The following is a 12,470-nucleotide window of genomic DNA, read 5'->3' as shown; positions in this document are numbered from 1 at the left end:
CATGTTCTTATCTTAGTTAAGTATTAAACTTAGTTGTTTTGTTTCTATTAAAGTTTAATATAAACTGTACACAAACGATTTATAATGTATTAGAGTCATAGGAAAAAAAATTAACGTAGAGAACAATATAAACTTGGTCTAGTGGTACACAAGTTAGATCTTTGTAAGAGTGAAGACACAAGTTCGAACCCTAAACAAGTCGTCTGGTGAGAGGGATTGACATATGTTTTGAATGAGATTAGTCTTGATATCAAAGAGGTGGGGAACACGAGCCAAGCAGACAAAAGAAGAATACAAATGTGTATGAGTTTGAAGAGGAAGATTATGAAGAAATTCCCATCAATCTTGAAGTGAGCTGCAATTCTTTCCTCTTAGGAAAGATTTCTATGGAGATGAAACTCCCCCTGTAGCCACCAAAAACATTTATTTAGTTTGATAGATTCACAAAGGTGAAGAAGAAGTGGCGATTAGGTTCAGATAAGAATACACAGGAAAGTAGCATATAGTTCAAAAGTATTATTACTGAAAAAATATATTTTCAAACTTTGTACAACAGATTTCGGTCTTTGTTGCACATGAAAATGATTGTAATCAATGCGTGGAATACCACTTAGCATATATCCACACACATTTTGTATATATTTGGAAAAGGAGTTGGTGCAACTATATATATAACCTTATTGAGACTCAATGGTGTAGACTTCATGGGTGTCGAATAAACATGCCAAACGGCAGAATCGTATCACTAAAGAGATGGGACTACAATATCAACACAAAGCACTTTGCAAAGATTCTTAGCTTCAAAAGTAGTATTTGACTATTTGCGTTAAGCTGCATTCCAAAAAGATAGAATCTATTTCGAATTAAAAGCTGCACTAATGCTTCATCTTAAGGAACAAATTTGGTTTCATCACGTCGATTGTTGATTGGACTAAAGCAAGAAACTTGTAGTAATAAAAGTTAGGAGATCCAAAGCAAAAGGAATCTGGCTTCAAAAGGAAAGCAACAATCCATTATGTGTTGCATTTCAAAAGGAAACAAAAGTTCCAGGGCCAAATATTCAGTCTTGATTTGTACACACCCTTTTCTAGTCGTGACCACATGCATCTTTAGTCTGAGTCTTTGAGAGATTAAGTGTCTATTTGGTTTTCAGTTTGGAAGTCCGTTTGAAGCATTAAAATTCGAGATCACGATTTCCATTGCACATTCACCCAACGGAATGCACTTGTTAAGTGTCTGTTTGGTTTTCAGTTAGGAAGTCCGTTTGAAGCATTGGAATTCGAGATCACGATTTCCAATGCACATTCAGCCAACGGCATACACTTGTTGGGTTGAGTGAATGTGCTTTCACATTCACCCAACTGAAAACCAAACAGGCTCTAAGTTGTGTGAATGTGCTTTCACATTCACCTAACGGAAATCCAAACATGCACTAATTCCTTTCGTTACTCAGCCTAGATTTGAACACATCAGTTTCTAGTCGCGACCACATGCATCTTTAATCTGAGAGACTAGTTTCTTTGCAAACGAAGAGAAATCACTTAAATGAGTTTTGACTTTTTTATCAAATTATTTTCCATACACAATTTCAATGTTTGAACTCTTATCGGCATACTTGAGAGGATTCAACCATCCATCGACTGTGTGAGTCTTCGCGACCACATCTGCCTTATGGAGAATGAAGCCTATATCAATGTGCTCTTCATAACATTAATCCTCATAAATCAAATGTAACTTCCGATTATAGAGCTGAATGGCTGCAGCTGGAATTCAATTGGGGTTACTTGCTGCTATACATAATGTTTTTATTTCTTGTTTTCGTGGTCTGGGTAGTGGGCTTCGATTGTGGAGATGGGGTGTTTATCACCAAATTGACTTTTGCTGGCTTGTGTTAGATAGGTTGGTGCTTTATTTGTTTTGTACGGAGGTCTTGAGAAGCATCTTTTGCTGTCTTTGGCTTTAGGTATTTATTTGTAGTTTATTTGTATTGTGGGTTGAGTACCCTTTGTACTCACATTAATGCAATATTTTAGCTTATCAAAAAAAAAAGCAACTAAGGGTATTTAATCTTCACAAAGTGGCCTTGAATTTGCATGATATGTGAAAACTGAATAATATCACCCCGGGCTGCTATCATCTACACAGAACAAACTTTATTAGAAAGTGAGCCAAGTTGGGAACAGAAGCATGAGATGCTGCTAGCTAACAAATTGCAGGGTAATGTTCCCCCTTCTTAATTTTTCCTATATGCTTTCAGAATATCGATGAAGACCCTCGTACAAATGTAGATGGATAAGCCAGAGTAAATGTCATCTCAAAGCATCTCTGTATAAATAAATTTGTGCACGAGTGATTTATGAGAAGTCATTCTCTATTTTGGGAGTCTTTTAAAAAGTGGAGAAAGTAGCTCGGGGAATTTCTTAAAACCCTCAAAGATCCTCTTTTATTTATTTTGTTAGTTCCCACGAAATAGATGATTCTGTGAAATTTTGGAATTTCAAAGAAGGGAAAGAGATATCATCCACTTACCCCCCGCTTCCATTCCCCTCCCCTTTCCCCTTCCACTCCCAAACAAAGCATCAATGTGTATGGGATGTTTTAAATGAGAGTAATGAGAGATGAGAAAAGTAAAAAAATGTCAACTAGATTTAACATAGATGATATATAAGATATGATCTACAAGATATATCATGTCAAATCAATGAGAACAAATAACCGTAAAGCGGAAGCGTAGGTGAGTTCATTTCAAACGGCAAAAAAATTGAACAAGGGATCGGAGAACCTTTAGGTTAAAAGATTTCTCTCTAACTATGGGATGTCAGAAGAAAGCGAAAAACACGAAAAACTTGACGCATGTGATTTGGGGACCATTGACGGTGTTGGGTTTTTGGGTTGTGAGAGTTGTAGAGTTCCAGACAGGTTCCTCTTTCCAGAGATTTTGGGCGCGGGTTGTGGTGTGGCCGGTGTTGTGAGCGATCTAGTAGGGGGAGGTGATGCCGTGCAAGGAAGTCTATTGATGGATTCGACTAGGATGGTGCGTTGGGCCAGTGTTGGGTTAGGAGCTGTTATGCAGGGGTTCTGGGAGAATGGTTTGTTTTCTCTTCTTCTCCATGGTCTTTCGGCTGGAAGGTGGAGCAGAATCTTTCAAGACTGTGCTGGTCTTCGCTTTAACTTGTCTGCTGCCCCCTCCTTTAGGAGTTTGGCTGTTCCGAGAACCATACCTCTCTTGTTCCCGCTTTCAGCGGGTGTGAGGCTCAGGTTTGGGCTTCCGGAGAGCAACGAGTCCTTTGATTTGGTCACCACAGGTCCTGGTGATGCTGCAGAAGAAGCTCTTCCGCTTCAGGTGGTTTTGTCGTTGCCTCCTCTTTCCCCGGGTTTGATTGCTGGGGCGGTGGAGGTCGCTGGTCCTGCGCCTGAGGAGGGGCTTTCTCTGGAGGGTTCGTTTCAGCCTCCCCGTCGACGCGGGCGTCCTAGAAAGGATCCCTCTTGCAAGAGGACTCGAGCTCTTCACTCGGCTTGTAAAGAGGTTCGGGGTGAGCATGAGGTAGGTCTCTCGTCTTCGCCCGTGTCGTTGTCGATCTCTGTTCATGCTAGTGGAGGTCGTTACTTCACGCGTTCGAAAAAGACGTGGCTTGTTGGCAAAGTCTTGGGGTTAGAGTTTGAGGGAAATGATATTGATGCTATTCGGGGTTTGGAAAAGATGTATGAGGATCATTTCGAGACTTGATTTTCGTTTGTTTCTCTCGGGCTTTGTTTTTGCTTTTGTTCGGGTTAGGATTTTTTCGGTTTAGAGGGGTTTCTTTTGTTCGTCGGGTGCCTCTTTTATTGGGGTCTCTCGCTCCCTAAGAGCTTGTTCTTAGGGGTTTTTTGTGGATAATAATATATAATCCTTTATTTTTCAAAAAAATAAATAAATAATAAGAATGCATATATTTATATTCCTATTTTAACTCATCACTAAAACAGAATATTTTTATGTCACTACATATTAAAGGTTCAAATCATATCAAATACATTATTAGTTCAATCAACCGAAATCATATAAATCACATTTAATAAATTGGGTATTACAAAATAAGCGTCAATGATGCATAATTATCAGGATCGGCCCAACACTAAATGAGGTTTAAAGCAAACTTTAGATTTTTTTGGGCCTTTTTGACTTAGTAAAATAAAAAAAAAAATTAAGGCATTTTTTACTTGGTAAAAAAAATTTTGGAGGTTTAAAGCGCTTGCTTGGGTGGCTTTATCCTAGGGTCGGCCCTGATAATTATCTATATATAAAGTAAATATTGGAAACAACACAACATGGTCAATATTAAAACATAAAGTCATATGGACCATTAAATACCTTATATAAATGGTTGTACATAAAAAGTTAATTCACTTGTCTCTCATTATAAAAAGTAAAAACTCACCTCACCTTATATAAAGGACCTATATATACTGGGATGTATCATATGAGAATGATTTTCAAATGCTGAAATAAGATTAATAAATCATGATCGTTAGATTTAATCATGAATGATTAAAATTAAATGTTATTTAAAGGTCATGTGATCATTAAATCACTCCCACCGTCACCACACAACCCTCTTCCACCACCACCACCACTAATGTCACTAGCTAGCATCCACCACCACCACTATATCATTGCTACTAAGTGTCCTATATCACACCTACGCGAGACACCACCATATGGCACCGTTTTCGCGCTCTATCGTGATTGTCACACTCCACCTCGGTCTTCTATATTAAGTGTAGGTAATGTTGGTAGAAAATATCTTACAATTGTTGTGATTATTGTGAATTTTCAAAATTGACAACAACTTTTAAAACTTAAAAAACTAAATATGATTTTATAAAAGAAGTCTACTTTGAGTTTTTATATTTTTGAAACATAAACCTATAAACCCCCTTAAATGAGGCCTAAACTAGTTACTAAAATAAGGCGCTAAAGTGGTTACTAGTATATCAATCTCCAAATCAATTGCTAAAAAATGATAGATTTATCGACTTAAAAGAATTAGACTCTAATCCAATCCCTAATCTAAATTAGCGACTCATTATGTCCGATTAGTTTTTTTGTATAAGCATAATTATGTCCGATTAGTGAAAAAAATGCTAAATATAAATTAAAATTAGTGACAGGATATATTGAGGAAATATTAAAATGAGTTTATAATTTAAAATATTTAACCATCTTTTTTTTGATCCATAGAAAAATCCTTAAAATAATATGTAAAACGTCAAAAAAAAGGTTAATGATCAAATTGGTCCCTGTGTTTGTAGTGACTTTTAGTTTTAGTCCCTCCCCGAAAAAAACTTGCCGATATCTCCCTGAAATTGCAAGCATTTTGGTATTAGTCATCACCGGAGGGCAGAGCTCCGATGAGATCTCACTTGACACGCTGACGTGTTAAATCAGTCCTTAGTGGAACATTTTTAAAAACAAAATTAATTAAAACAAAAATTAAAACTTAAAAAATTTTAAATATCCTTCTACCTTCCCTCAACTTCTTCTCCTTCGTACTGTCACTGTCTTCTCCCTCTCTTATTTCTTTCTACGTATTCTTCCTTTGTTGAACACTTAGTTTGGGTTTTGATCCATCTAAAAAGGCTCATGTATTTTTTTTTTGCTTTTGAAACACAAGATTTGAAGAATTAGTTTACTTGCTTGTACTTTATCGGTTTGATATTTGTGTTTGAAACTTTTGTCAAGAATAATGAGTCTGTTTGAAACTTGACCAAAGGATTCACCATCTTCTCACGCTCGAGTGTTTCTATTTTGCTCTAAAGCTTAGTTGATTTGGGAATTTAGGGATTTAGGTATGATTTGGGGAATTAGTGGTGAAGGAGAAGGGTATTTAGGGTTTTTTAGGTTTTAATTTTTCTTTTTAAATATTCCACGTAGGACTGATTTAACACGTCAGCGTGCCAAGTGGGGTCTCACCGGAGTTCCATTCTCCGATGAGAACTAATACCAAAATGTTTGCAACTGCAGGGAGATATCGGCAAGTTTTTTTCCGGGAAGGGATTAAAACCAAAAGTCACTACAAACACAGGGACCAATTTGACCATTAAGCAAAAAAAAAAAAAATCTAAAATCGTGCCACGTTCAAGTGAATATTCGTTTCCTTCTAAGAGAGAAGATTCCCTTTACCTTCTTTTATCGAAAAGGAATAAATAAATAACTTTCTCTTTAGGAAGTTATTCAAGTGGGGATGGATTCATGTGAATATTGGAAACATTCCAAGTATATACTCATCCCAATTAAAAGACATGCTATTGGTTTATAAACACCACCTGTCCTGTTTTCATTTGAAAATTGCATATGCATTCATCAATCAGTACTCCAGATTCTATCATGAAGTACAGAGTCCATGCACTAACATGTCAATTATAATGGTTTGATTGGCTTGCATCGCTCGAAACAAGAATTCCCTCATTTGTATGTATACTGATACACTAGCTACTAGTAAATAAACCTATCTCTATTTGCATTAAGAGAACTTCAAACTATCTCTATTTGCATTAAGAGAACTTCAAGAATATCAGCTCACCCAAAATGGAGAAAGCAAAGAATTGAATGAACAATTTTTTAGTTGCTGATGTAATGATTTTTTAGTCAATGTTCTTGTTATTGAATCAAGATCGATGTAGTAATGCTGGATAATCGGTAAACTCTATATCTTCTCTCTAACAAGTTGATGCATTTAATTAATGTGAACAAAAAGTTACATGCCATTTAGAAATACATCTATTCATATTTATATGCCATTTAATTACACGAGCTTTTCTTATTTTTAAATATGAATTACTTTATAATTTAATAAATTATTAATTCTAGTTTATATTTATCCTCATATTTAATATGATAGAGATATATATAGTGAAAACTCGAAAAGTTATTAACTTTGAAAGAGAAATTAAAAAGGATAATTAAAGTTGAGAAAGAAATTAATTGAATTTATAAACTTTTAAATAAGAGTAATTTAGGAAAGTTAATAATATAATTTACAAATTTATTATTCTCTTCACCCTTATTATTAGTCACTTTTACTTAATTCTCTAGGATTAAGAAAAATAGTACATTAAAATTAGTTAGTAGCATTTCCCTTGTTCAAACTTATGTAATAGCCTCTTTAGCTACTTGATTTCGTTTAATATCATTTCTACTTTTAAAAAAATAGCTAGTAGCATTTGTAATTACCCTTATTTAAATTTTTTTCTCTATATTAATGTTCCCAGACCTCCAAATGATAGTGGAAGTAAAACAAAGTCTTGTAAAGCATAATTGTTTCTATAATGTTGAGTTTTAAATATAAGGTTAAACACTGAAAAATAATTAATAGTTCATACATATTGTAAAGTGACTTATATTTAAAAAAAAATCTGAAAAAGTTATTACTTTTCTTAATCAAAGTAAATTAGTCAAAAACAACTTATATTTCTTAGCCGCAGTCTCAGTCGCTCTCATCACTTCCACTGTTGCTACCCTCTCCATTCGTATTTTATTTTATTGTTCATATGGTTTATTTTGTATGAAAGCTACCCTTTGTTATGTGTTCTCAGTGATGCCAACTTGACTTCCCTTGGTGCCGTTGAAGCCGCAATATTGGCTTCTTGGGAAGATTGCAACTCTGAGAGAGCTAGATATATAGTTGTAGATGTTAGAGCACTAATAAGTTCATTTACATAAGCATTGTTCATCTATTTAAGCACTGCTCATTTTGTACCAATTAAGATGGGTTCTTGACCCTCACTCATGCGGCCATGCCTATAAATATAAGTTTGGTTGTTCATTTACGCAAGCATTTTTCATTTTATTGATTCATTATTTTTTTATGACTTTGAGTTTTTTGTCTCTGCTCTCATACAATTTCACAGTGTCTTTCTAGATACCCCCATGTCAACATCGCATTGTCCTACCGCAAGATCCATTCATGACCGTGCACCACTACCGGAGATCAAAAACATCCACTAGCTCAAATGTTCCACTGCTAAGATATTTTTAATAATTATGACGTAAATATATTGCAACAATAACAAATATACTCGTATCTCTCTTCTCTCTATATAAAGGCATGCATTACTGCAGGTCAAAATGGAACTTGTTAAAAAATCTAGCTATCATGCATCCCGGACGCACAGGCTCTCACAATGTTCCACGAGTAGAAAAGTATCACAAACCAACCACAATTTCTACAGAGTTATCACTGATTTCTACTAGCACCTTCATTAGCAACAACAACCACGGTGGTACAAGCAGAAGCCACTATAATTCTAGCGGTTCTAAGAGAAATAGGAAGAACACAACACCGTGGCAGAAAAATGGTAAAAAAACCCGCCACTAACAACGATGAAAGACAGTGCTGGGGGTGTTCAACATCACTTGAGCTTTATGACAACCCATGGAAGATCAAGAAAGCCTTGACTTCGAGCGATCTTGGGAAGTTGAACCGGCTCTTGTTCGGGTCAAATTTGCTGCAGAATTTTATGGTGCCGGTGCTCGGTAGAGATGCTCAGAGAGACGCTGAGAGTGGAATGCGAACACCAGTTAGGGTTTGGGATGTTGACACCATGTCCATGCACCAGCTGGTTCTCAAGCGTTGGGCTTCTTCCAAGAACTACGTCTTGATTGGGAGATGGAACAGGGACTTTGTCAAGAGAAGGGTGTTGAAGAAAGGAGATGAGATTGGTCTTCAATGGGATTCTTATAGATCCTGCTTCAACTTCTCCGTGCTTAAGCGGATTGAGCAGACAAACAGTGACTTCAACCCCAAACCTACGTAAGTCAGAACAATCTCATGACAAATGATGATCTACACACTTGATATTAGTTCTATTGGCTGATAATCATATGTTGGTTAAAAGGGGTTGTCTATATAACTCATTATCGAAATTGGATTAAATCACTCATGGCATAGATGTACCAATCATATTGCAACATGTGTTCTTATATTATCCACATCACTTAATTAGTCTCTTTTACTTTTCATTTTGATATTATTTATTTTATTAAATAATTTAATTGCAAAATAACCTATATTTTTAGATAATAGTGTAGGACTCCTTTCTATAAAAAATCCTCAATCCCCATTTTCTTTCGCATCTTCTTCTCTATCTTCTCCGGAAACAATCTCACAGCTCATAGGCAAAGTAGATGAGCATGGTCCGGTGGCGAATCTCCAACAGTTTGTAATATTTATTCATCCCAGTGCTTGATGGTGTTGATGAAATTTCATGTTTGATTTCACAATTGGGTCTGAAATTTGAGCTACTGGGTTTGAAGTTTCGTAAACCTAAAATTAGAAAATAGGTTCCATATGCTATTATCTAAAACTAGGGATTCTCAATTAAATACGACATGGCCATGATTCATGACTTGAGATAATTTCACGTGGTTTTCCTCAATCCTCATTATTTTGTGCTTATTAGTAGTTTCTGTGCCAGCTATAAATAAAAACAAATTGTCAAATTTACCAACCTCTCTCACTCAAGTCTCAACCATCCACAACCTTCAAAAACGAATTGCAGACCTAAGTTGATCAAACCTTCAAAATTCATTTCTCAATCCCTAGTTTCGCAATTTGGGATTCTCTGGGTTTTTTAGGAAGGAGTTGTATGCTATTATCTAAAATTATAGGTTAATTGTGCAATTGAATTATTTAATAAATTAAATATTACGAAAATGTAAAATAAAAGAGATTAATTAAGTGAGCTGGATAATATGAAAACACATGTTGTAATATGATTGGTACATCTACGTCAGGGTGATTTAGCCCAATATTTACCATGGGTTATTTAGACAACCCCTGGTTAAAATAAGTAAATTTAAATGTGATGTTTATCTATTTATTGTGAAAATAAACACTACTATACATTAAAGTATTAAAATGATGTTCAATTTAATTGTATAGAAAATATTTAGTAATTAGTTTTTTAATTTAATTTTCTTTTGAAACTAATTAAATTTTAATTACTGATCTTAGAAAATAAAATTACTAGTTATTCACTGATACAATAATAATATATGTGGAATTCAATTAAGAATTTGATTAAGTATATGCAGGCCGTGCAAGATGCAAGGTAAATTAGGCACCAACCTAAGGCCCCATAAAAAAGAAAATTTTTAGGCCCCCAAAAAAAGAAAATTATTACTAAGTACTAACTGTTAACAAATTTTAACGGATCAAAATAAAATAATTTAGAATTTCTCCCAACCCTAAAAATTAGTAAATCAATATCTTTTTTTTTTAAATTAACCAATATCATAATTAATGTCATTTAAAGTATTTTATTTATCAAAAAGAAGTAAATCCCTATTAACTTTCTTTCAACCCATCTCAATTCCCTAACTAGCGTCTTTCACTCTTCAGACTCTAGCATTCACGTTTTTTTTCATCTCGTGATCTTCTGTTCATAAAAAAGTAATCTTCTTCTCTTCTCCTTGAAACCTATTGTCTATTGATCAAACTTTGTCTCTGCGGCGCAACCTCTATGGATTTGACATCGTCTTGATTCTTAACGCCTATAAACCGATACATCCCGGCGTCCCGCGTACGGAGCCTTTCATCTCCATCCTGGTGGATTAGTGGAACGGTTCATGTCACGAGCACGACTCTGTTTCCAATTACAGGTTCTATTGTTCTGTTCATCGATCATCATTTTCTATATTTATGCTAGAGTTTATTTTAGAGTTTAGTTTATTTAGATTTCTTTTATTTTTTTACTTAGTAGATTGAATGAGTTAACTATTTTGGCTATTGAAAGTGAAGTGTTATAATTGCTTGATTATGAAACTCTAATAAATGATTTTGCAGCTAAAAAACGTAGAAACTTAATATAAAAATTGATATTTTATATAATATACTAAGTCTCTTTAAAATTTTTGTAAAAAAAACGATCATGTAAAATTTTCGCTTTAGGCCCCAAAATATATGTACACGGCAATGTATGTGTCTGTGTTATTTATATGCTGGAATACCGGTTGTAGAATTCTACAAACTTAATTCTCTTTCAAAGTGAATGTTTGTTTAGGGATTAATTTCGAAAGATAGTCACTTTTTCAACTTCTATTACAAAGTTGACAAAATTAATTAATTAATAATATTTTTTTAATTCTATTAATTTATAATATACATACACACATATGTGTGCGTTTCATGTGGCATATTGAGTATCTATGCGTGGGCTATAAATATGTTATTGTTGGGCTTGAATTAATAGTTGCTATTTAAGTTGGGCCTATGTGGGCGGAACATTTATTAGGCTTTTAAGATATTAAGCGCTGCACCTTAACGGCCTGTGAATGAAATGTTTTTCATCAGGAACAAAAAAGTGATTTTCAAAGAAACCCTATGTTTTTTGACCCCCAAAAAAATAAAAAAAAAACAAAGCCTGTCTTAAATACAACAAAAGGAAAGAAAGAAACCTTTGCAACCTTGCAAGTGATGCCTAAGTTTTACTAATTTATTATTACTTAATGAAATGATCGATGGACATATGACCTATATATGAGTGACACAAATATATACATATGCACCGGTTAAAAATTGTCAACATTGTCCGCAAGAGGATAAAACATCGGGAATCATCACATTGGGCTAACAAGAACAAACCATAAGTGGATTAGACACCACATCTTTCACACAAAATCTTAAAACATTGGGTGTATGAGTCATCTTACTTATTAAGTGATCGTTACTCATCTAATCTTCCAATGTGAGATTTCTTACTCATACTTGACATCCCAACAGTAAAAAAGTACCAAAGTCGACAAAATTTGAAACTCGAATATGTTGCTAAAGTGTACAACAAGGCCATTACAAGGACAACCTAGCTAGCTACATAATTCGTAAACATATATGTAGCATCTAGCTGAAGTAGTACAATAATCAGTGTTATCAGACTCGGACCGGTGATCGACTCGGTCGAGGCACTGGGTCAATGAGTCAATGGTTCAACCACTGGGTCATTGGTTTGATTGCTTGACTCGGTTTATATTAAAAAATTATAATAATTTAAAATATAACCTTAGTATATCATATATATAAAATAATATGCATTCTTCTAAACAAGAAGTAAGGTGGTGTAGTGGAAATTTGGATTAGCTTTCCTCCTTTAGGTCCTGTATTCAAGTCCTAGCCATGACAATTTTTTTAAATAACTCTCAATTGAATATCATTTGACCAAATAATTAACATTAAATGTAAATTAATTACAGTTTGACCATTAAAAACAGTTTCGACAAAAAAAAAAATCAGAAAAAAAAAAAAAAAGACTGACCGGTCCAAAAAAACCGGCCGAGTCGCCGGTTTATTACCTGAACCGGCCGGTCCAAACCGGTTCATACCGGTTCAATTACATGCCCGATCCATTTAATGGCTCGGACCGGTCAAGGGTCCGGTTCCCGGTTCAACCGGTCGAACCGGCCGGTCCGGTCCGAGTTTTATAACTATGACAAT

At 34.8% G+C, this 12,470-nt stretch overlaps 1 protein-coding gene across 1 annotated transcript; it reads left to right on the top strand.

Moving 5' to 3' along the window:
- Positions 1 to 8,124: 8,124 nt before the first annotated feature.
- LOC130724605 (B3 domain-containing protein At2g33720-like) lies at positions 8,125 to 8,982 on the top strand. The gene has a single exon (XM_057575878.1). The coding sequence runs from the start codon at positions 8,335 to 8,337 to the stop codon at positions 8,794 to 8,796; it is 462 nt and encodes a 153-aa protein (XP_057431861.1). The 5' UTR covers positions 8,125 to 8,334; the 3' UTR covers positions 8,797 to 8,982.
- The last annotated feature ends 3,488 nt before the right edge of the window (positions 8,983 to 12,470 follow it).

The sequence above is a fragment of the Lotus japonicus genome, chromosome 6, assembly GCF_012489685.1.
Source record: "Lotus japonicus ecotype B-129 chromosome 6, LjGifu_v1.2".
NCBI lineage: Eukaryota > Viridiplantae > Streptophyta > Magnoliopsida > Fabales > Fabaceae > Lotus > Lotus japonicus.
Note: the sequence above shows the minus strand (reverse complement) of the source record. Positions and strands in the feature narration are given on the sequence as shown.

Bases quoted from the DNA above. Each gene is read 5' to 3' on its own strand.
- LOC130724605 (XM_057575878.1), top strand. From the start codon at position 8,335: ATGGTAAAAAAACCCGCCACTAACAACGATGAAAGACAGTGCTGGGGG.